This window comes from Saccopteryx leptura, chromosome 1 (assembly GCF_036850995.1).
Source record: "Saccopteryx leptura isolate mSacLep1 chromosome 1, mSacLep1_pri_phased_curated, whole genome shotgun sequence".
In the NCBI taxonomy this organism is placed as follows: Eukaryota; Metazoa; Chordata; class Mammalia; order Chiroptera; family Emballonuridae; genus Saccopteryx; species Saccopteryx leptura.
This window is the reverse complement of record NC_089503.1, coordinates 315,080,318-315,103,150: the sequence shown is the minus strand read 5'-3', so window position 1 is coordinate 315,103,150 and position 22,833 is coordinate 315,080,318. Positions and strand designations below refer to the sequence as shown.

Genomic DNA, 22,833 nt, shown 5'->3' with positions numbered 1-22,833 from the left:
GGCCGTGCTGCCTTTGGGGTATCTGTGGAAGATCCATGGGGAGAAGTGGTTGGATTGTTGTACCTGGGCTCTGGTGAAAGGTCAGGGCTGCAGATTGGGAAGTGATCAATATCTCAGTCTTTACAAACTCGTGTGCCTTTTCCAACATGAAATCTTATATCCTCCTTCAGTATAATTTAAAATTTCTAAGTGTGTTAAACATATAATTAAAAACCATTAAAATGACTTGCAAAATTGAATCAGCTTCTTAAGCTGATGCTGATGGCCACTGCTTGCAGGTTAGGAAGAAGTCTCTTTCTGTCTCCTTCGGCAACCCAGGCTGGTTTGTTCTTCAGTCATGTGACTGGGCAGGTAGGAGGGCACTAGGAGTAGGCTGCACAGCCCAGACCCTGTATTCAGAAGCTTTCATACTGCCGTTTTCACTGAAGTTTATCCCCTCTTCTGGAAGGGATCCAGACAGTGCTTGGTCACCTCTAGAGTCAGGGAGCTCACTACCTCTTAAGACAGCATCTGTCACTCAGATGGCCGTGCCTACCTATGAATGTTAATTGTCTGCCGTGGTTTTTCCCTACTAAGTGGAGCTCTGCTCTCCAGACCAGTGTGGCGTGCACAAAACTAGGCTTCCTCCTGTGACAGCTCCTCAGGCAATTGTAGGAACAGCGAGGCTTGCATTGAGTTCTCTCTCTTCCCTAGGCTGGCCTCATTCCAGCTTTCATAACTGGAACCTACCTCAAAATCGCTTGTCAACTGCGAAGGAGAGGGATCAATTTCTAACACCACTTTGTAACATCTTAGGCACTTGCGGTTCTGCTCACCAGGACACTTCCGCTTCTACTGTGCAACACTTCCGGTTCCACGGTGTAGTGCTTCCGGTTCCACTGGGAGGCACTTTCCCCTACCCCCTTCCTTGTTTCTCTGCATTAATTGGGGAGGTGCAGGTGGGTCCACAGGCCCACAGAAGCATTCACCTGGCAAAGCAGGAGAAGGGTGGGCACCCCTGCCCCCAATGATGAGCCTCGGTGCTGCCCTGCCCACCTCTCCCAGAGATGTGGCCCAGCTTACTCCTTCTTGGGCTCCCAAACCAGGGTGTACTTGTTCGACTCCCACTTGTACTACTTCCTAGGTGTATGACTTTTGGCAAGGTTTTGGCTTCCCTGTCTGTGCCTTGAGAAATCGGAGTAATGACAGTGCCCACATCACTGAGTTAGTGTAGGATTTGAAGAGATAATGGCATATGGTGTTGTCATCCAGATGTGGTATAGAAGCAGCTCTTTGAATAGTAACTGGGTGCGTTCCTATTATTCTCCCAACCTCTCAAATATTTCTGGAATGCCAGAACTGATAGCCCTTTACCCCTAATGGGAAATGTTAAAAAAAAAAAAAGACTTAAAACACCAAAAAGGGTGACCTTTACAAAGGCTATTGGCTGTTGTTTATGAGACAGAAGTCTTTGTTATAACTAGAAAACTGGGGCAGTAGAAATTCAGACTTCAGATGCTGATGGGGAAGGAAACTTTGTGGAGGGAGTATATGGACTTTCCCTCATTCCAGAGGTTACACTTTTTGGTGGTATGCAAAGTTTATTTTATTTGATACTCCGTTTCACAAGTCATAAGCTCTCCATCTCTGGGAGGCTTTCAAATAGGCTGAAGTGATCCAGTTTGGGGGAATTTTACACACGGCTCCCACATATAGTTCTGTTGAGAAGCTTTCAAGGGAGGCAGAGCTGGTAGTGACTCTTGCCTGCTTAACTGTGGTGGGAGTTGGAATGTTCCAAACACATGTCTGGCACAGGGCCCAGATCTGCAAGGTGGTGGCCAGTCTTGGTACAGAGCCAGCATCTTCATCTTTGTCATCTCTGGGTCCTTAACTCCCAGCAAGGATTCTAGTTAATAACTGTTGGAGTCATCTCCTAGCCACTCGTGTCCAGGTAGCTTCAGCAGTAGAGGGGAGGAGGGTACTCCAGGCTCTTCTTCTGACACCTCTCATGCCCCTCGTTTTGCAGACATTGACGAGTGTGAGAATGACTACTACAACGGGGGCTGTGTCCACGAGTGCATCAATATCCCCGGGAACTACAGGTGCACCTGCTTTGATGGCTTCATGCTGGCACACGATGGACACAACTGCCTGGGTGAGTGTTCGGCTGTGCCTTGCCTGCTAGGCACGCCCTGCCTGTTTCTCAGCTCCAGTTTGCAGTGTTGGGAGCTGTGGGCAGCCTTGCTCTCCTTTGGTTCTTGGTATTAGTTTGCTGGGACTGCTGAACTAAAATAGCACAGACTGGAGGACCTAGACAACGGGAAATTATTTTCTCACAGTTCTGCAGGCTAGAAGTCTTAGGTCAATGTGTTGGCATTTTTTTGTTTTTCTTCTAAGGCCTCTCAACTTGCAGATGGCCACCTTCTTATTGAGCGTTTACATATTCATCTTTCTGTGTGTGCACATATTTGGTGTGTTTCTCTGTGTGGTCTACTCTCCTCTTAGGAGAACACCAGTCATGGTGGAGCAGGGACCTTCCTAACTGATTTTTAACTTAATTATCTCTGAAAAGGTCCTATTTTAAATACAGTCGTATACTGAAGCAGAGCACACTTCACTCCATAACAAGGATTCTTATGTCTCTCCACAGTTCCATGGTTCGATTATATATTTTTATAATCAGTTGTACAAATGTGTAAGAGTAATGTAAGCTTGCTGGATAAAATTGAGAAAATGTGTAACAGAGACAAAAAACTGGGAAGCATCTTAGTTATGCTGGTGTGTTCCCTTTCAATCTTCTCTCTGTACTAGGAGTGATTTCACTGTAGTGGTGATCCAGTAGTCAGCATGGTTTTGTCCCTTGATTTTCTGTTTAACATCATGTGAACCTCAGGTTTACCTACCTGGCCCCTGTTATTGCCACTTTGCTAGTTGCCTCATAGTCTGATCAATGACTAATATCCTGAGGCTGCTGCAACATAGTAACTGAGTGGCTTAAACACCAGAAATTCACTCTAGCCCAGTCTGGAGGCTGGAAGCCTGCAGTCAAGGTGTCAGCAGGGTTGGTTCCTTTGAGGGCTTTGAGGGAGAATCTGTTCCAGGCCTCCCTCCCAGCTTCCAGCAGCCTTGGGTGTACCTTAGCTTATAGATCATGTTGTCTCTGTGTTTTCACATTGTCTTTGCTCTGTGCATTTCTGTCTCTGTGTCCAAATGTCCCCTTTTTATAAGGGCACAGTCATTTTGAATTAGGGCTTAATCCAATGACCTCATCTTAACTTGATCATCTGCAAATACCTTATCTCAAAAAAAAAAAAAAAAAAAAAAAGATGATTGCATTCACCCCTACTGGTGGTTAGGACTTGAACATCTTTGGGGGTACATAATTCAACCCGTAATAGAGGTGGTTTGCAGTCTGTAGCAAGAGGAACATCTCATGGAAGAAAGCACATGGTCTCAAAGCAGAAGTGCCTGTCCCCTAAGCACTGGTCTGCTACTGGGTGCTGAGTGACCCAGGGCACGACACCCGCGGCCTGGGGGATAAGACCATGGACTTGGCAGGACTGTGGCTGTGAATACATTCCCTTCATTGGGTGTGAAAAGCAGCTACCTCACAGGCTGCTGTGAGCAGTACCTGAGATCATGTGCGGGCAGCCAAGAAGCTTGCCCAGCACAGGGCTTTCAGCACTAGGTAGGGGCTGTTACTGTCGTCAGGACCCTGAGCCTCAGACTTCCTCACTGTACTCCAGGGGTAATCATGCTGCCTACCTCACCAGGTTATCTGTGAGGGTGAATTGAAGTGCTTGGCACTTAGTAGATACAAATAGTCAACCAACAGGCATTATTATTACTCTAGGTGACCAGGCACACTTTGGTGCCTGGACATTTAGATTGTTTGCTTTTTACCATCAGAATCTAGAGGTGATTCTGGGCATAAGCCTTTTTTACCTTGTTTTCCCAATCCATTGCCTTAGCAAGTCTTCCCAGAAGTGAACCGCCTGGGTCAAAGGATCATTTGGATCCTTTATGGCTTTTGCCACAGTGCTTCCTGGAAGCGTGTGGCACGCCTTCCTCTGTGCCAACTGATATGCTGGTGGGTGGCATGGGGAGTGTGGCGTGTCAGGTGCTCTGGATTTTTCTTCTTCATGGTGTGTTCACCTTGGGTTCCCTGCCTGTTTTTGTTTAATGCCTTTTGGATCTCGGGTGGACTTGTTATAGGAAAGAGATTTGTGAATGTGTAATTATACCCACAACAAATGCTGAAACAGAGGTCTGGACAGCAGGCAGTTGAAGCTCAGAGGGGCCTGTGGAGATCTAGCCCTGTATGGGGCGATGGTGGGGGTGGAAGCGGGCTTGCTCCTGAGGGGGGGTTATAGAGAAGACGGCACTGAGCAGAATCTCCTGAGGTCAGGGCGGGTGAACTTGCTGGGGTGAGGGCTCAGCCTGAGCAGAGAGCTGTGGGGGCTCCCAGAGGCCGACTCCAGTGGGTGGCAGGGACAGCGGGAGATGAAGCTGTGGAAGGAGGCAGAGCCTTTCATTAGATTGTGAAGAACAGGCTGAACAACGTATACTGTGCCAGATGCCAGGTTAATTATCGTCCAAGTGTTATCTGTTGAATTCTTCCAAAAGCATAGACCCTTACTCAGCTTAACCAGCTTGCCTCCTTTTCAGATAACAGAAAGAGTACATTTCAGTAATTGATTAGCCCTTGAAGACAGAGTTGACAGTCCCTGTGGAGCAACAGGCAGTATCACCTAGTGGTCCGATTTTGGGGAACTGCCTGTTCTGGGCTCCAATCCGGGCCCTGCCAGTTACCAGCTGTGTGACCTTTGGCCAGTCACTCTCCCCTTGTGCCTCAGTTTTCTTACCTGTGAAATGGAATGCATAGTCCCTTCCTGTTAGGTTCCTGCAGAGATGAAATGTGATCGTGGGTATAGAGCATCTGGCAGAGTGCACTGAGTACTGGACTGAAGTGGGCATCTGATCACCGATGTTCAAAGAGATGGACTGAGGTGGGCTGTATGTGGCCTGCCGTCTGCACCCTTTGGGCTGTGTCTGAGCACGGGCTGCCTTTCTAGCCACAGCGCTCCTACCTGTGCAGAGGCACGTGTCTGTGAACTTGGCTACGGCTACAACCAGTGCCTCCACACTAATGGTGGATCGTGTGGGTCTTTGTTTTGACAATGTTGTTTTCACAATGGATTCTTTCTAAACTGATTAATTTAAATAAGTGGGTAAACTCCCCCACACACACCTCGAGCACAGATTGCAAGTGCACACAGCTTTCACGCGTACATATGGCGCCAAGAAAAGGCTCTCTCTGTTGCTCCTCTGCTTTTAGCTGAGGGCAAACCCTTCCCGGCAGACTCTTTGTTTAGGTTTTTTCCTTCTCAAGACAAAACTTCGGCTCTAGAGAAGTCAGATCTTGGTGCCAACCAACCAGAACCTCACTGGCTCTGGGATCTCTCAGAACCTCAGCTCCCTCATCCATAAACTGCTGTTGGGGTTAAAGTGCGGTTGTCGGGGTCACGGAGGCTCGATCACTAAAGCCAGAAACGAGGAAGCCAGCTTGCGGTGTGAGAGGGTAACCTCACGTTCTGGCACGAACACCCGAGTTCATGGTTTAGGATCCGTTACTCAAACCCTCCAAGCTTCAGTTCCCCTGACTCTGAATGGGTCAGTAGTGTCTGTCTCTGAGGGTTGCGGTGACAGTTAGGTGTGGAAGTGGCTGTGGAGAACTGTGTGCACAGATAGGACATTCCACACAGGTGCGGGCTCTTGTCCTCCTGTGGGTGCAGAGGTTCTGAGCTGGCAGCCACAGCCCTCAGCCAGCCTGCACATGCGGTTGATCCCCATGGTGTTTACCATTGTCAACGTCATCAAATGATTTGTCCACACTTAAAAAATCAAGGGATGTCACATAAAAAATCGGGATTTCCAGCATAGTTCCTGCTTGGCCATTGTTACCCAGCCCCCAACGTTCACAGGGCTCTGGCAGAAGTGCAGATGGAGGCTCCTATATTACGTGGATAAATATGTAAAAGTCATTATGAAGCTTCAAAACTAGAATACATTCAACCTAGTCTACCTTGACAAGTACCCCTACCTCATGACCTGGAATTTAGGACTCTTTGGAGTTTGTGCCAGAAAACAGAGGTGTGGCCATGCCTGACCCATCCCTTCTTCTCCCTCCGGCTCCATCCCTCACCACACAGAGCCCAGGACACACTCCAGCCCTGGAACGCTCCGACTCTGGCTCTTTCCCCCAGACCAGTGGTCCCCAACCCCCAGGCCGCGGACTGGTACCGTTCCATGGGCCATTTGGTACCGGTCCACAGAGAAAGAATAAATAACTTACATTATTTCCGTTTAATTTATATTTAAGTCTGAACGATGTTTTATTTTTTAAAAATGACCAGATTCCCTCTGTTACATCTGTCTAAGACTCACTCTTGACGCTTGTCTCGGTCACGTGATACATTTATCTGTCCCACCCTAAAGGCCGGTCCGTGAAAATATTTTCTGACATTAAACCGGTCCATGGCCCAAAAGAGGTTGGGGACTACTACCCCAGACTACCTTTCCTTTTGCTGCTGCTTGGTCCTAAGTGTCAAATGTCATCTGCCCCTCAGAGAACAGACAGCCACGGGGCCATTCGGACAGGGAATGGTAGGGTCTCGAGTACCAGAATGTGTTTGGGAAGGGTGGGTGTGGGTTCCAGGTGCACACAATCGTCTGTAGACTTCTGAGTCCATAGGGAGGGCTACAGCCACAGGAGGGGCAGAGGAGGGACCCCAAACCATGGGGCCCAGGGCAGGGGCACTTCTTGGTCTCAGTGTGGTGCTGGCAACTGCTGGCAGGAGCTGTGCCCACTTTGGGTGTGAGTGAACGCTCCTGTTTGTTACAGTTCCCACCACTCCCTGTTGCTCACAGCCAGTCAGCTTTAGTTATTTACCTGCTTGATCTTCCTAGGAATTGTGCTCACGCTGCCTGATTAAGCTGCCAGCAGAAAGCCTGCCCCTGATGGGTGTTGGGGGACTGCAAGAGGCTGACTGAGTTTTTGGAAGGTTCTTGCTGCCTTGTGCGATCTCTGGTCAATCACCCTGAGCCCCACACCACAACCCATCGCCCACTGGGCACAGTTAGGCCCTTTGCATCTCCTGTTGTTCTGTCTCCAGAAGTCTGGGTTGGTCAAGAGTCTTGTCCAGGTGTAACATTCCTCTCTCCACCACCAAATTCCTGAGGGATAATAGCTGGAATAAGTCCCGATCAGCAGAGTTTGAAATGCATTTGAGTTAATTAGAAGAAATGAGGCTGACGGCTTAAGGGTTATTTTCTTGCTGGAGTTTTCATAGTTGAACCTTTTCTTTTCTTTTGAGCAAGAGAGGTTATTTTCTTGCGGAGATGGCTTGCCCGGGACTGTGTCCTGGAGGGTGGCCAAATCTGTCCTCTGGGGAACAAACCCCTCTCTCTATTTGACATCTTTATTGAGGAATTTCTCAAATATAACAGAAAATGACACCAGAGGGAATTCCAACCATGATGAGATCCTTGCTCAACCCCAAATGACTGCTTTTAGCATTGTAATTACTTGAAATAGCAGTAGTTCTGTTTGAAAAATATTATTCCAAACTCCATGCAGTTGGACATAAGAGCAATATTTAGGCTAATAGAATCAGATTTTTTTTTTATCCCAAATTAAAACCAGCAGTGGGTAATTTTTTCCCATCTCTACAAAGCAAGGCCCCTTCTTCTTCGAAGCCATTAGTTCACTTAGCCAGATGTTTTCCTCGACCCCAGTCTTTACCTCGACTAACTGAAAAATATGTTTCTCAAGTTGCTCACAGTTTGAATTTTGGACTTGCTTCTCAGTATTTTTATTTCCCTGATGAAGAGAAGTCATCTGAAGCCAGGTTCAGCAGAAAAGTTGTTTTATTAACAGATCACTACTTTCCCATTAACATTTATTGAGCACCTACTATATGCCCGGCCTTGGACTAGATAGATGGTTTCTTGGGTGAGATGAGGAACTCTGGTTGGATCCCTGCTGTGTGCCCAGAGCAGCAGCATGTTGTGCCCACGTTCCTGCAGTCCTCATAGCACCCAGGGGCAGGAGCCGTTAGGATCCCTGCTTGCAGATGAGAAGCAAAGCTCAGAGAGGGAAAGGGAACTATGTACGGTTGCACAGCAGTGGTGTGGTGGAGCTCAGACTAGAGCCCAGGTCTGTGCATTTGCCAGCTCAAGGCCATAAGCCACTGCCCACACTCTTGCCCCATGGCACCTGGAACAGCTTTGGGAGTCTGGCCAGCTTCAGGGAGGGACTTCCTTCTGTGGGGCGTTAGCTCTGCAAGTTTGGGAGTCACAGAGGGCATCCAGAAATCCCAATATCTGTCGAGCCCGGCTGGTTGGAGGCATGTTAAAGGGCAAGAGGGCACCCCTCCTCCAGGGAGTTCTCCCCAAGGGCGGGCACCTCCTCCCGGAATCCTGTACTGCCTCCCCAGGCCAAGCTTGCCACCTGAATAGGAGTTTCGTGTCACCATTGTCTTAAACCCAGTGACCACACAGAGAGCCCTGTTCCTCCAAAACCCTTTCTCATGGCTCCCATCACTTTCACAATAGCGCCCAGTTCATCTGCCCATTGGTCCACACGGCCCCTCAGGCCAGGGCCCTACCAGCCTCTTCCCCTCACCTCTCCCAAGGGTGCCCTCTGGCCCAGCCTTCCTGAAACACGTAGATTCCTTCTACACATCCTGCTGTTTACAGCTGCTCCCTGTGACTCCTCCCCCAGCATGGACTTGGTGAGGTCCTACTTCCGTGACATGTGAGACACAGCCCACACGTCCCTTTGCTCCAGTCCTCTGTGACTGTGTTGTGTACACCTCCACTGCGGCTCTGTGCCGGGGTCTTCCCTCCTTTCCCTGAGAGCAGAAGTCGTCTAATTTATTTCTTGGTCTTCCTCCTCAGGACCTAGTGCAGAGCCTGGCATGTTGTTGGCATATAATAAACATCTGTAAAATGAATGAATGAAGAAACGGATGTGTGAAAGTAACCTGGGTTCCCAAACCCAGCACACCTCCATGCTGGGCACACAACAGAGATGAAGGTGAATTAGAAGTGGTTCCTGTCACAGGACTCCCAGGTCCGTGAGGAAGACAGAAATAGGCACGACTGATGACAGGCAGAGAGGGCTGTGTCAGCAGTGACACAGCAGCCTTCAATCCATCTATTTGTTTGTTGCAGAAGCTTGTTCTGAGCACAGGCCATGTGCCAGACCCAGCCTTACACCCTGGGTACAGCAAGTGGTGAACAAAGAAAACAGCTCCCCACACTTAGGGAGCTTCCACAGTGGGGGTCAGAGAGACAATAAAGTCAGTGTCAGTTCAGTTAGGTCAACTCTAGTGTAATGGAGAGTGATGAGGGGAAGCGTGGTCGGATACAGTGGCATCCTCTGTATCCCAGTCCGATTATCTATCCACTGCGCGACCACCTGGTCAGACAGCGGCATCCTAATACCATTACTGCATAAAAATTTGCCTGTTCTTGGTGGCATAAAATACCATTTTATTCTGCTGTGGCTTCTACAGGCCAGGAATTCAGACAGGGCTCAGCAGGGACGGCTTGTCTCTGCTCCACGGGGTCTGGGCGTCCACTGGGAGGACGTGAAGGCTGGGATGGCCTGAAGACAGGGCTGGAATCATCTGCAGGCCTCTTGGCTAATGTCTAGCAGTTGATGTTGGCTGTCAGCCAGAATGTTTGTGGGCAGCCCCTCCTGTGGTCTTCCCACCTGGGCTGGTGTGGGCCTCCTGACAACATGGCAGCTGGGTCCCAGCAGAACAAGACACAGAGCATAGAAGTGTTACAGCCTAGCCTCTGTAGTCCCTTCCACCACACTGTACCGGTCAGGGCAGTTACAAAGGTCTGCCTGCCTTCAAGGGGGAGGGGGTGGGGATGGTGAAGGAGCCTCAGTGAGGAGGAAGAAGCCACAATTTGAAAAATCTGGGGAAGCTCTTCCCTCTAGACGGAAGGGGGAGGACAGGCACAGAGTCCCAAGAGGGGTTCAAGCCCCGTGAGTTTGGGACAGGTCAGTGCGCCTGGGGGGTCAGGAGTGAGGGGGAAAGACTGGAGGTGAGGCCAGGAGTAGGCAGAGTCAGATCATGCAGGTCCTTAGATGCTCTAGAAGAGTGGTGGGATTTTGTTCTGAACTAGCTGGGAAGCCATGGGATATTTAACCAGGGATTAACACAACCTGGTTGACATTTTAATTAAAGGGATTGCTTTTTGACTGCTAAGCAGAAAATGTGTCACAGGGAATAAGAGAGACCACTCTGGTCGTCTGGGTCAGAGATGTTGGTGGCTCAGTCCAGGCTGACAATGGTGGAGGTGAGAAGAAGTGGTTGAATTCAGAATATATTTTGAAAACAAAGCTAGCAGGCATTGTTATGGATTATATGTGTAAGACCAACTGCTAGCTTTTTGCCTGGAGTTTCTGCATGCTGTGCTGTTATGGCTAAGATGGGGAACACTGGGCTAGGACAAATTTTGGAGTGAGGAGGGAGATAGACTCATGAGTCTGTTTGGCCAAGTTCAGTTTTGAGGTGATCAACAGGCATCCAAATGGAAATGGTGTGCCAGTCCACAAGTCTGTGGGGCAGTCAGGTCGGGATGGGGAGCGAGTGTGGCATGCGAGTATAGAGCTCCTAGATGGATTGAAAGCCAGAGAGCCTAACATTCGTCCATTTCATAAGGATTTCGTGAGCACCTGCCCTGTGCCACGTCTTGGGCTGCGAGACCACAATTAGGAGATGGATGACATATTCCCAGCCCTGAAGAAGCATAGGGAATCAGCCTGCCCGGCCTTGAATCCTGGATCCATCAATTACTGTGTGGCCTAGAGTAAGCAATTCCCCTTCTCTGAACCTCAGGATCCTCACCTGTCGGGTAAGGTTGATAGTGGTGTTTATCTTACAGGAATAAGGCACAGACTGAATGAGATGAGCTTTGTCAAGCACAGTCTATAGTGCATGGCATGTAGCAAGGGCTCAGCAGATGTGAGTTAACTAATTATCACTTATTCCTAGTATGCAAAGTTGAAATACTTTTTTAAATACTGTAAAATGGATGAATTTTCTGAGCTGACAAAGATGTAGGGGATGAGCCTGGGCCCTGGGCTGCGTGTGAAGCCCCCTCGCTAGGGACTCAAGTTCCACACGGAACTCCCACTACAAGTCAGTGCTTACCCCCATCCTGGGTCAGGAAGCCCCCCACCCTGCCATCCTCTTGCATTGGTTTTGGGCTTGTTCATGGACATGGCACCACCTGGCATCAGGGCTCCCAATCCCAGCTCCGCCACATGCCCATCTTGTGATCCGGACACACAGCCCCTCTTCCTTAGTCTCTGTTCTGTGTAAAACGGGCATGATCCCCGTCTGCTGGGATCAGAGGAGGAGGTGGATGAGCAGGTGACACCAGAGGCTGCCAAGCGGAGGGAGAAGAAGAGAAGAAGAAGACTTGGGAGAGTCCAACGAGCCCAGGAGCCCAGCTGCACCTGTGGGAGGAAGTCCCCGTGGGCGCCCACACGTTCCCTGGCGCAGCAGTGCCGGTGCTCCCCGCCTCTCTGCGCAGGCCGGTCCCTGGCAGGATGAAAGGGCCCGCCGCCTCAGCCCTCTCGTCCTGCAGGACAGCTGGAGACAATGTGTTGCTCCCTTGAACCCCTGACGAAGGCTCTAGTTGCCGCTGTTTATTTGTCTTTATACTTCAACAGCTCAAATGCGTTTCTTGCTAGGGGGGAGGAATGCCGACCATTTTAATGTAAGACTAAACAGCTTCAGACCATCACGTAGTTACTCCATAAACATCAATATTTTTAAAGGTAAACTCTAGTTTTTTCCTGTTCTCCTTATTTACGCCCCCTCCCCTTGCCCCATTCTCAGCGCGCACACGTACAGGTAATCCGAAGACACTTGCCGGGCTGGGGAAGGCCAAGTCGGGTTCAGGCCCACTTTCCAGCTCTTAACAGCCTGAATCTAATGGGGATTCCTTGGCCTGAGGAAAAAAGACAGTGGGTGCTGTGTGCATCTTTGTAAGCAGGTTGCTTCTGTCCCCATCGGCACACAGCCAGGGAGCTCCTGGAGTGGGGTGCGGGGGTGATTGATGGGGACGCAGTGTGTCTGGGAGGTGGCAGGCTGCCAACAGTCTCGTGCAGACAGCCAGCACAGGCCTGGGGCGGAGCAGAGCTGTGGGAGCATCTGACAGCAGGGGCCAGCTGGGTGTGCAGTGGAAGGGCAGAGGACCAAGAGTTTGGGCTTGCTGAGGACCTTGGGAAATGTCCTGTCTCTCTGTGCCTCAGTTTCCCCATCATATGTGAAATAAAGGGGTGGATTTCAACCAGTGGTTTTCCAGCCTGTGGGGTTTTGTGGGCAGCAGCAGAACCCTTTATTTCCAGGAAAATCACGAGGAGGTCCTGCTGCTCTAGCTGAAATGGGAGGTGAGACGGGCAGGGAGGAGAACCCTGCTCTCCGGGGACCGCCCCCACCCTGCATGGTCCTGGGGTGCCGAGGGCACTCTTTGGAGTCCCCTGGCCTGGCTGCCATGGCAGAGTCCTTCCCCTCCAGCATCGTGTGATTCGATGTGTTGGCAGCGTGGCACGTCCCCAGGGACAACCAAGCTCTTGGTCGTGTCCTAGTCCGGATGCAGTCCCTGTGTGCCTCCTGTCGTCTCAGAGCTGTCATCTCCAACATGCGGGACAGCGTTCGTTCCCCTCCACGCACCACCCTCCTTGCTCTGGAGGGTCCACACAGCTGCCCTTCCCGCTGCCCGGATTGCCCGTCCCTGTGCTCTTCACCGGCACTTTGTCTGGCTGACCCCACCTGTCCCTCAGGGCTCAGCTCAGGCCTCAGCCCCTTCAGAAAGCCCCCTGAACTGCGTACCCATCCCCTGGGCACCCACAGCCCCTGAGTTTCTGCCTGGCTCAGCACTGAGCTCCCCAGTTCTTCACTGGCAGCCCTTGGAGGTGAGTCTCCCCGCTGCCTGGGAGCTCCTGGAGGGCTGAGCTCCAGGGTGACTTAGCTCTGTCCCCGGGCCAGGTAGCCAGGGAAGGGGGCAGAATGTCTGATTGTGACCATCCAGAGGAGCATGACGCAGTGGTGAGTGCACCAGCCTGCAGGGGGGAGGGCAGGGCGTCCGCGCTGGGGGAGCCTCTGAGCAGCCTATGCTAACCCCATGGCCCATGGAGGCTCAGAGGCTCGGGACTCCCTGTCTGTACCTCCATTCTCACTCCTTCTAGTCTCCGTTTTGGGTGAGGGGAGAGCGGGTCCCTGGGAGGCAGACACATGGAGCCTCGCCCCCATCTCCCTTCCTGGCAGTGGTCTGGGACCAGCTCTCTGCTCTCACTTTTCTTCCCCAGAAAGGAGGCGCAGTGGTGTTCATGGGAGGGTGGTGGGACACGGCGAGGTGGTCTGTGGGAAAGCAGGGACCCTCAGCGGGCGTTGGGAGCGTCCACAGCCGTCCTCTTCTCCTCTCCTTTCAGTTGTACGTCCAGGTCAGGGGCCACCTCACTAGATGGGTTCTCCTTCCCATTGGTAGGGCTGGGCTGAAATCTGTTGGCACTCCCGCTGGTGCCAGCCTCACGTTTGAATAGAATAGGCCTCAATTTGGGGACTAGAAGAAGCGGTCCTGCCCTGTCCCGGGGCAGAGAATGCCATGTCCGTAAACAGCAGAGGAACACCCAGTTGCTAAGGGCAGGCCAGGTCAGCAGACACTTTCCCTCAACTTTCCTGTTTGCAGTCCATGTGCCAAGGGCTTGGTCGGAGCTCTGAGAAATAAACAAAAAATAAGTGTCTTGTGAAGGCTCTTTAAAAATATTCTACCACCAGAACATATGTCCCAAACCAGAACTGAGCCGTGTGCCTAAAAGGGGGCATTATGAACAAATAAGAGTGTCCTAGAGTCTCTGCACGGCACGCCCTTTGCCAACAAGTTGCTTATTTTGGAGCAGCCTGGGTCCTGGATGGTGTTTGGGGTCACCCTGGACCTTGGCTGGTATGGCTGCGTCTGGACAGATGCTACAGTGACCCCCCTCCCCAGCACCAGCAGGCCTGGCCCGGCTGTTTATAGTGGCCATTCGCCAGCCCTGTGCATGTCCTGCCCCAACACCCCTCCCTGTCACCCACCTCATCCCAACCACATGCAGCTGCAAATAAACCAGCCGGCAGAGCTGCCTTGTACCCAGCTGGTACGCCTTGTCTGTGGGAGTAGGTACCCGTGGCAGCCACTGAGCTGCTTGGTCTGGAGTCTTTAGCAACCTCCTCGGTGCCACCTTAACCCACAGGCCAACTTGCCTTCTCTGGACCCATCTGCTGGCCGCCAGGGGTCAGAGGCCAGTGCAGTCATTTGGATGAGCCTTGGTGGATGCCCCTCTGGTGGGATCCTCGTGGGGCCTCCTCAGCCTGGCAGCTGGGCCCTTGTGACGTGGGCTCTGCCTGTCACTCCAGCCTTGCCTCCTCTCCTTCTGAATAGTGAGCCTGTCCCCAGGCACCGTATACCCTCCATGCTTCCGCCTGCCTGGGGAACCGTCTACCCCGCTTCTTTGTCCCCAGTGCTCCAGTCGGTCCTTCTGCACCTCTCCCCTCGCCCTCCCGGGCAGGCGGACTTGCTCCCTACCCTGCACTCGGACCAGCCAGAGTCACAGTACTCTTCATGCAGAGCTGAAATAGTCTGTTTACTTATTCATCTTCCACACATGTAATAATGCTACAGACACACTCAGAGAAATCAATAGAAAAGACCAAAAATAATTCCTTCACTAGCTCGCCAGCCCAACAGGTCAGCAGTTTTCCTGTCCTGATGTCATGCCCAGGATGGTCTGTGTGAGGACCTGACTTTGCTTGGCTGTGATCATGCATTGATGTTTGTGTGCTGCTCCACCCCCCACCCCAATACTCCATCAGAGCTTCTCTCACCATTGATGTGTAATCATGTAGCCGAGATAGGGGACCAGGATCCAAGCCCAGGATGTGGGGAGCCCGGAACCCATGGGTGCTGAGTGAGAGCAGCTGCTGAGGCTGTCTGGTCAGAAGAGCAGAAATGCCTCGGAGAAAGGATCCGTAACCTCTGGGTCAGCAAATGCCGGGAGTGCCCGGTCAAGAGGTCCTGAGATTGTATCGACGTGACTCCCACCCTTAGGAAGCTCTAGGATTTGTGTAGGAACACTCCTCTCAACATGGCATGCTTGGTGTAATTAACACTACACCAAGTACTGGGGGCTGGGGGTGACTTGCCCTGCCAGGAAAGAGAAAGGTGGCGGTGGAGATGGGGGAGAGGAGGAGGGACCCACACGTGCAAAGCCTAGAGGTAGGAGGGCTTATCAGGTAGCAGTGTGGGCTCAGGAGTAGAGAGTGGTCTCTGTCGGCAGAACCAAGCGTGCTAAATGCTCCCCAGGTCTCAGACCTGGGGATTTAAACCCACAAGTGTAGGAATGCCAGGGCATCCCCTTCGACTGCATAATGGGCATGTCACAGACTCAGGCCTGATTCCCAGCCCCTCCTTCAACAGCTGTTTGGGCCCCACCTGCTGCTCCAGCCTCACCACACACACACACACACACACACGCACACGCACACGCACATACACATTACACATGCGCGCACACACATGCACACTGCATCCTACCACCAGACGCCTTTTCCTACGCCGATGCTCACATGGCTTAGCGAGAGGCTGCCCTGCTTCTCAGAGTGCCTCCCAACCCCTCTCATAGGGGCATTCCTTTTCCTGCAGACATCTGACCTCAGTCAGTAGTTGATTTCTACTGGTCTCACTGTCTCTCCTCCTCCCAGCAGGCAGCTCCCCAGGGCTGGTCTTGACCTCATGTTCACCAGTCATTCCCAGCACTGAGTGCGGGGCCTCGCATCCTTGTTGAGTGAGCGAATGAATGAATGAATGAATGGATGGACAAACAGCTACTCATGGACTGTTTGGGTGAAGAAAGATGATTTCAGATTAGCAGCTGCTTGCACAGGCACGCTCTGGCGAGGGGGTGGGGGTGGGGGGTGGTCAGCAGATCGAAAGGGGTCCAGCAGGGAGTGACGAGAAGTGCAAAGCTCACAGTCTTTGACCTGGGGATCCATCTGAAGGAAAGGTCCCTACAAGGGAAGGGCTGTGGCTGCCCTGTGGGCCACCCAGGGAGACTGTTAACAGGGTGAAATACAGGAGCGTGAGAGGCCAGGGCAGAGCGGCTCGTTACACTGGGAAAAGCAACACGTGGAAAGGACCAGAAACAAAATAGATTCTCGTGATTGTGGCTGCAGCCAGAGTGCTAGACTTTTGATCCCTTTATTATTATTATTATTATTATTATTATTATTGTTTTTCAAAATTCCTTATAAATTAGAATTTTTAAATAATAGAACAGATTTATTGGACCAGTGATAGGGAGCCATGCTAGGTTCTTGAGGCGAGAAATGCCACGGAAAGGAAACGGCCACAAACGTGGGATGGGGAGGGCGGGGCTGTCCGTGAGCGGCACCACGGGACCACGGATCTTCACTGGGCTTCAGCCGATCTCAGCGTCCCCTTTTCCACAACGCTCCCTGCCACCTGCACTCGTCCTCCACCTCTGTCCTCCCACAGCCCCTCTGTCTGCTGCTTTCTTGGCACAAAATCACTTCTCAATCCTGTTGCGGCCGCATGAGCCTGTTAACAAGGGACTGCCAAGTGGGGTAAGGGACAAGCCAGCTCACTGCAGGCCCAGTTAAGGAGCCGTCTCAGCATGGGGTGTGCTGGGACCCTCCCGCCAGTGAGCTCCTGTGAGGGGACTGGTGCTGGTGGGAAGGAGGAAGAGAAGGGGTCACTCAGAGCACCTCCAGTAGCCTGGCCAGTGGAAAAGCCTGGGTATTATACTCAGCAGCTTGAAAGGTGAGAGAAAATGCCAAATTTAATTGGAAAGAATGATACCCAAGGGTGCTGGATCCCCAGCAGTCGGCCCTAAGGCTGGGACGTTCACGCTGGGAAGGAGTCACCTGACGTAGCTGGAGTCAGGCCTGCGGGACTGGCCGAGGACCCGTGCCAGCCTGGCGGCATGGAGGGGGGCGGTGCTCCGGGCCTTGCTCTGCTCCATGGAGTTTCTCTGAAGGCAGCAGGTCGCCCTGCCCACCCTGCCCACGCTGCCTACCCTGCCCGCCGGCCCATGGTAATCACATCCAGCTGGCCTGCTTTCTTTCTAAGGATGCTCATTAAGAAGCCTGTCAGAGCACTTCCCCTTGCTTTCCTCAGAGCCTCTCGCTTTGGTTCTGTGATTTGTTTGTTTGCTCTTTCTCTCTTCCCTCTTTCCAGTCCTCTATTCTTATCCCCATCAAAAGAAATCTGTAAAAACCCCAGTGCCTCCCACAGATGTCCAGCCTGGCTCTAGTTCACAGCTGTGCTGTCAGAGGCCCGAGGGTGTGGGCACACAAACGCGTCCAGTTCCCATCCTGGCTCTGTCCCTCTCCCGCTGGTGACCGAGGGCGGGCCACTCGTGCTCGGAGCTCCTGGTTCCGGCACTGCCCCTGCCCCGGGCACCCTCATCAGACCGTGGAATGAGAGAGCCCCGCACAGAACAGGGCTCAGCAACGGCCGTCCTCCCTGCAGCCCCCTCTCCCGCCCTCCTGCCCCAACAGATTAAAGGAAGAGATGGTCTTGCTGTAAGTGGCAAGGAAATGTCATTCAGGTCACCCTACTGTCTCCAGACCCCTCCCCCTCCCCCTGCTTCCTGAAGCACTGCCCAGGTAAAGTGGCTTTTCTTGAGCTGGAGACTTTGATCCTCGTACCAGTAAAGGCACTGACACGGCGGGAGGACACAGTTTCACTGACTGACCAAGGGCCCCATATGGTTACGTTCACTCACTGAGCACACAGCTCCCAGCGTGGCAGTGTTTGAGGGCATCCACTCCTCGCCCACCTGACTGCTCCCTGATCTCAGGTGGGGCTGTGCTCACCCCATGATGGGGTCCACCCTAGGCTAGGTTGCAGCAGCAAACCAATGAGCATGGCTCTTTGACTAGGCCTCACTTGCCCCTGACAGGCTGATGGCTGCTGCCGCCCTGGGGCCCACAGCCAGTGCTCACTCCCTGCACTCATCCACAGCAGCCTTCCTTGACTAGACCCTGGAGCTCCAAGGCCTCGCCGAGCAACCCGTCTGGGGCCACACAGCTCAGCCCTGATGGGACAGGCCAAGAGCCGGGGCCTCTGGCCAGAGCTGCCTCCCCCGCCACGTTTTGTAGTTTTCAGTCAATTATTGGGTCCATAAATGTGGATTATGTGCCCTGTGCGCTGCTTAAAACCCTGCAATTCAGTAACACTCAAGACTGACATGGCTCATTCTCAAAGACTCCGTATTCTCTGGGAGATCCCAGGTAGGACGCCAGGTAGATGAAAGCACCAGGCAGACGGCAGGGCCACGTCACGGAGTGACTTATCTGCTGCTTTAGGTTGCTGGTCAGGGAGAGCATCTCTGAGGAGGTGACTGTGAGATGAGGTCTGAATGAGGAGGAACCAGCCATGCCAAGATCAGGGAAGAGCATTCCAGTCAGAACAGCACCTGCAAAAGCCCCGAGAAGGGAACAAGATAGCATTGGTCAGAGGACAGCAGTGACGCTGGAGTGCTATCGTCTGGTGAGCAAGGAGAAGGCTGGAGGTGCGGCGGAGCAGCTCCCTGGGGCCTTGTCGGCAGCAAAGGGAGTCTATGCTGTATTCGAAGCGAATGAGGAAGCCTCTGTAGGCTCTCACACAGGGGGCTGGCATGGAGAGGTGCCTGTGTGGAGCACAGGACGAGGGTGGGAGCAGGGAGACCAGTGAGGAGGTCACCTCACTAATCTGGGCCAGCAAGGAGGGGGTTGGGCCCAGCAATCCTGGGGTTGGAAGTGAGATGTCATCATACTCCTGGTTTGTTTGCAGGTGGAACTGCTGGACCACTGAACCTAAGGGATCAGATGTGGGAAGTGAGGAAGGAGGTATCGAGGGGTGGCCACCAGGTGTTTTGGCTGAAGCGACTGCGGGTTGTGCTGCCATTAGCTGAGATAGGGAAGGTTGAGGGCGGGACCAGGCTTTGCTTTGTTCTGCATGGATCATGTTAGGCTCATCCTGCCTGTTGGACATCTCAGTGCAGGTGCTGTGTCAGTCATTGATGTATAAGTCTGGAGCAAGTGGAGCAGGAAGGCCCAGAGATTTGGGCAGCATTGGCAAATAGGTAGCTGATAAAGCCATGGGACAGGGTGACATCTCCCGGGACCAGAGCCTGACAATAGCCCAGGCCTCGCCAGCCTGGCCCCCACAGTTGCACTGAGCTCCTAGGGTGGAGTGACGCCCCTCATCCCCACCCCTGGAATTGCTTACAGGACTCAGGGTCCACAAAATGAAAGTGTTTCTGCCAGTCATGTATCTGTTAAAGTTTAATATCTGGGATATATAATGGACTCTTACAACTCAATAGTAAAAAGACTAAGAACCCAATCTTAAAATGGATCAAGGATTTGAATAGACATTTCTACAAAGAGGATATATGAATGGACAATAAACACATGACAAGATGCTCAACATCATTGGAGAAATGCAAATCAAAGCCATATGAGATACCCCTTCACACCCACTAGTATGGTTATAATTTTTTTAAAACAAACAATGGAAAACAATGCATGTTGGCGAGATGTGGAGAAATTGAAAACCTTATATTTTGCTGGTGGGATGGTAAGATGGCATGTAGCCGCTATGGAAACAGTTTGACAGTTCCTCAAAAGTTAAACATAGAATTACCACATGACCCAACAGTGCTGCTCCTAGGTGTATACTCAGGAGGACGGAAGCATGGTCACACAAGCACTGGTGCAGCATTTGAAATAATAGCCAAGGAGTGGAAACACCCCAAACGTCCATCAACGTGAGCGCATAAACCGGGGCCGGTCCGCACAACAGAGTAGTGTTTGGACACAAAAAGGAATGAAGCCATGTGCTCCTATGTGGGCGAACCTTGAAAACATTATGCTCTGTGACGGAAATCAGACAGAAAAGGCTACATGTTGTATGATTTCATATTTTATATGAAATGTCCAAAATAGGCAAATCTGTAGAGAGACAAAGTAGGGGTCTGGCAGAAGGGAGGACTGGAGCTGATGACAGGGCCGGGCCTCTTCTGGGGGTGATGGAAGTGTTCTGGCATTGGGTCATGGTGATGTCCGCACCACCATGTGAATACACTAAAAACCAGTGAAGCGGGCCCTTTAAGGCGGTGAATTTTATTTAAATGAATTATCTCTCAACAAGAATAAGTGATGGGAGAAATATAAGCGGTAGCTTGTGCAGAACATGGGAGGGTAGGGCTTGTCTCCCACGCAGGGCTCTGGGTTGAGCACCTGATTGGCTGGAGCCCCCCAGGGAAGGGGACACTGGGGGAGAGCGGGCCAGAACCTGCGTCTGAAGGGGTTGTTCCCGGAGCTGAAGCCCCTGTGCTGGAGACTGTGAGGCCTGGGTGAGACTGAGCATTCCCTTCTGATGTCAGTGTCCCCCTAGAGTGTTCACACCTGGGACTCCCTGGAGCATTGCATGGCCCTGTTATCAGTTGCCAGCACTTATTGGCGGTGTGTGTGCCAGGCACTGTGCCTGCTGCTTTACCTCCCCAAACAACTTCTGGTACTATTACCTCTGATTTATAGAGAGGTAAACTAAGGCCCAAAATGGTTAAGCGACCTGCCCAAGGTCACATTGCAAGTTACTCTCTGAATCTTGTACCACAGCTGCTGTGACTTGACAAGTAGGTAGTGGTCACAGGAGGACCTCATACAGATTATTGTAAGAAGAGCAGTCAGCAGTCAGAGCTGGACAGCAACTCCTGGTCCTTAGAGATGTTTGGTGCTGCTCAGCCATCACCGTAGGCAGCAGCTGAGACTTAAGGTGGGGCCTGGATGAGGGAGGTGGTGACCAGACCCTGAGGCCTCCCCAGGGCTCCCTCCTCCCTTAGGGATCTGAGCCTGGGCTTGGAGGTATAGAAAGCCAGCCCACCATGCCTGTACCTCATCCCAGCCCTGAGCGTGGATTCAGGCCTAGCCTGAGGGGCTCAGTGTCAGATCAGGGCTACAGCTGGAGACCCTGTGTCTTCCACACCAGCCGACCTGCTGCGGAGTCAGAAGCCCCAGAGGAGGCCCAGCTGGTGAGCAGACCAGGAAGTAGACAGGCCCCAGGAGACCCTAGTCATACCTCCGGCCTGCCTGAGCCAGCAGCGCCTCTGACAGCCCAGGGAGTGTCCTGGATCCGGCAGAACCAGGCCCCAGCGCTCTAAGACCCATGTGTATTTTACCCGAAATCTAATCCATCTGGTTCTCATTTATTTACACTTAACTCATCAAATGCAATTTTGCAAGAGCCGCTCAATAGCCAAGAGGCTTTTCCGCCTAAGCCTCCCTTCTGAGAGGAGCTGGGGGAGGGCAGGCCCCCGGGGACCAGGAGGCAGCTCTCAGGCTGGAGGCTAAGTTTGGCTCCTAAAACGGCCTGGTGCCTCAGCCTCAGCCTCAGCTCCTGGGCCCTCAGGGGTGTGGGGAGCTGGGGTCTGGAGCCCAGCACGGGGCCTGACACACAGTAGGCACTTGGTAGCCAGGAAAACATGGGTGGGGTCCAAGCAGAAAACAGCATCTCTGTTTCAAATCATGAAAGGTCCATGGGAAACACAAAGCAACTGAAGCAGGATCCAGAGTAATTTCTAGTTATTATAAATAACTGCAAACCTGGAGTCTTGGCCCAAAGTAGGACCAAGAGCCAGCTATTAATAAAAACAAACAACAGCACCTTGGGCCAGAAAGCAGACCTCCTGGGCAAACCACAGTCCGGCCTGCAGAGGCCTTTCGGAAGCAGATGAGCCTCCAGCCTCTGGGGTCAACTCTGGAAACCCTCCTTGCTGGAAAACAACTGTCTCCTTCATAGCACCTGGACCTGTCTTAGACACAGCCCTTCAGTGGCAGGCTGGGGCGAGCGGTGGCCAGTGTCCATGAGTGGTTGGCACACCGAGCAGAGTGGGCAGGAGTCACAGCAGAGGGCTCTGTGCCCCCACCCAGCATCCAGACCTGTGCTTATACAGGGCACTGCAGAGGGAGGTGGGGAAACCTGACCCCAGAGACCCCATTTGGACTTGATCTTTGTTGCCAAGGCACTGTGGCCTGTTCTGGCTGTAGTCATGACAGTGGCCACAGGGATTGGGAGGTAGAGGCCAGGTGCCAGCATGCAGGAGAGGAGTACACTATGGCTGTAGGAAGCAGCCTCAGCCCAAGGCAGGGCTGTGCCGTGGAAGAGGAGGGGAGACAGATGGTTAAGGCGGTGAGGAAAAGTCAATAGCCATAGTGACTGCTCATGTGTGGGAGGGACGGAGAGAGAGGGCTTCGCAGATAAGACAGTTCTCAGGCCTGGGTGGGAGCAGAGCGGAGCTGGATGGAGCAGAATCCCTCTCTGTCCTCTGTGCTGCCCTAGTCTCCTCCCCACCCACCTTTAATCTCCCTCAGCGTGGCCAAGGGAGCGAGTGCTCACTGTGCACAGGCCCTGGCCTCAGGCTGGGCAGCAGCCCGCAAGGAGCGAGGCCATCTGTCTTTCATTGTGGACCACACTGGAATGATCTGTTTCTGAGGGTGTCTCCCAGCCCCATCAGCCAAGCCCCCCCCCAATCAGGAACCAGCCACAATTCAGCTTCCTCTCCCTTCCCAACACCCTGGTCTGTCAGCCCCACCACTCACCATCAGCCCTGGTAGCAGAGGTGCATTTGTGGGTTAGAGGAGGGTGCACGTTCACCCAGGGAGGGGGCAGGCAGGGTCCTTCCAGAGGGTGACCTGGCTGGCCCGGGCAGCACGTGCA

At 52.5% G+C, this 22,833-nt stretch overlaps 1 protein-coding gene across 2 annotated transcripts in view; it reads left to right on the top strand.

Moving 5' to 3' along the window:
- SCUBE1 (signal peptide, CUB domain and EGF like domain containing 1) overlaps positions 1-22,833 on the top strand; it is a 137,141-nt gene that overhangs the window by 27,708 nt on the left and 86,600 nt on the right. For both annotated transcript variants that reach the window (XM_066358614.1, XM_066358613.1), the window contains exon 3: positions 2,006-2,134. In XM_066358614.1, coding sequence (XP_066214711.1) covers positions 2,006-2,134 — 129 coding nt within the window. The remainder of the gene's footprint in view (positions 1-2,005; positions 2,135-22,833) is intronic.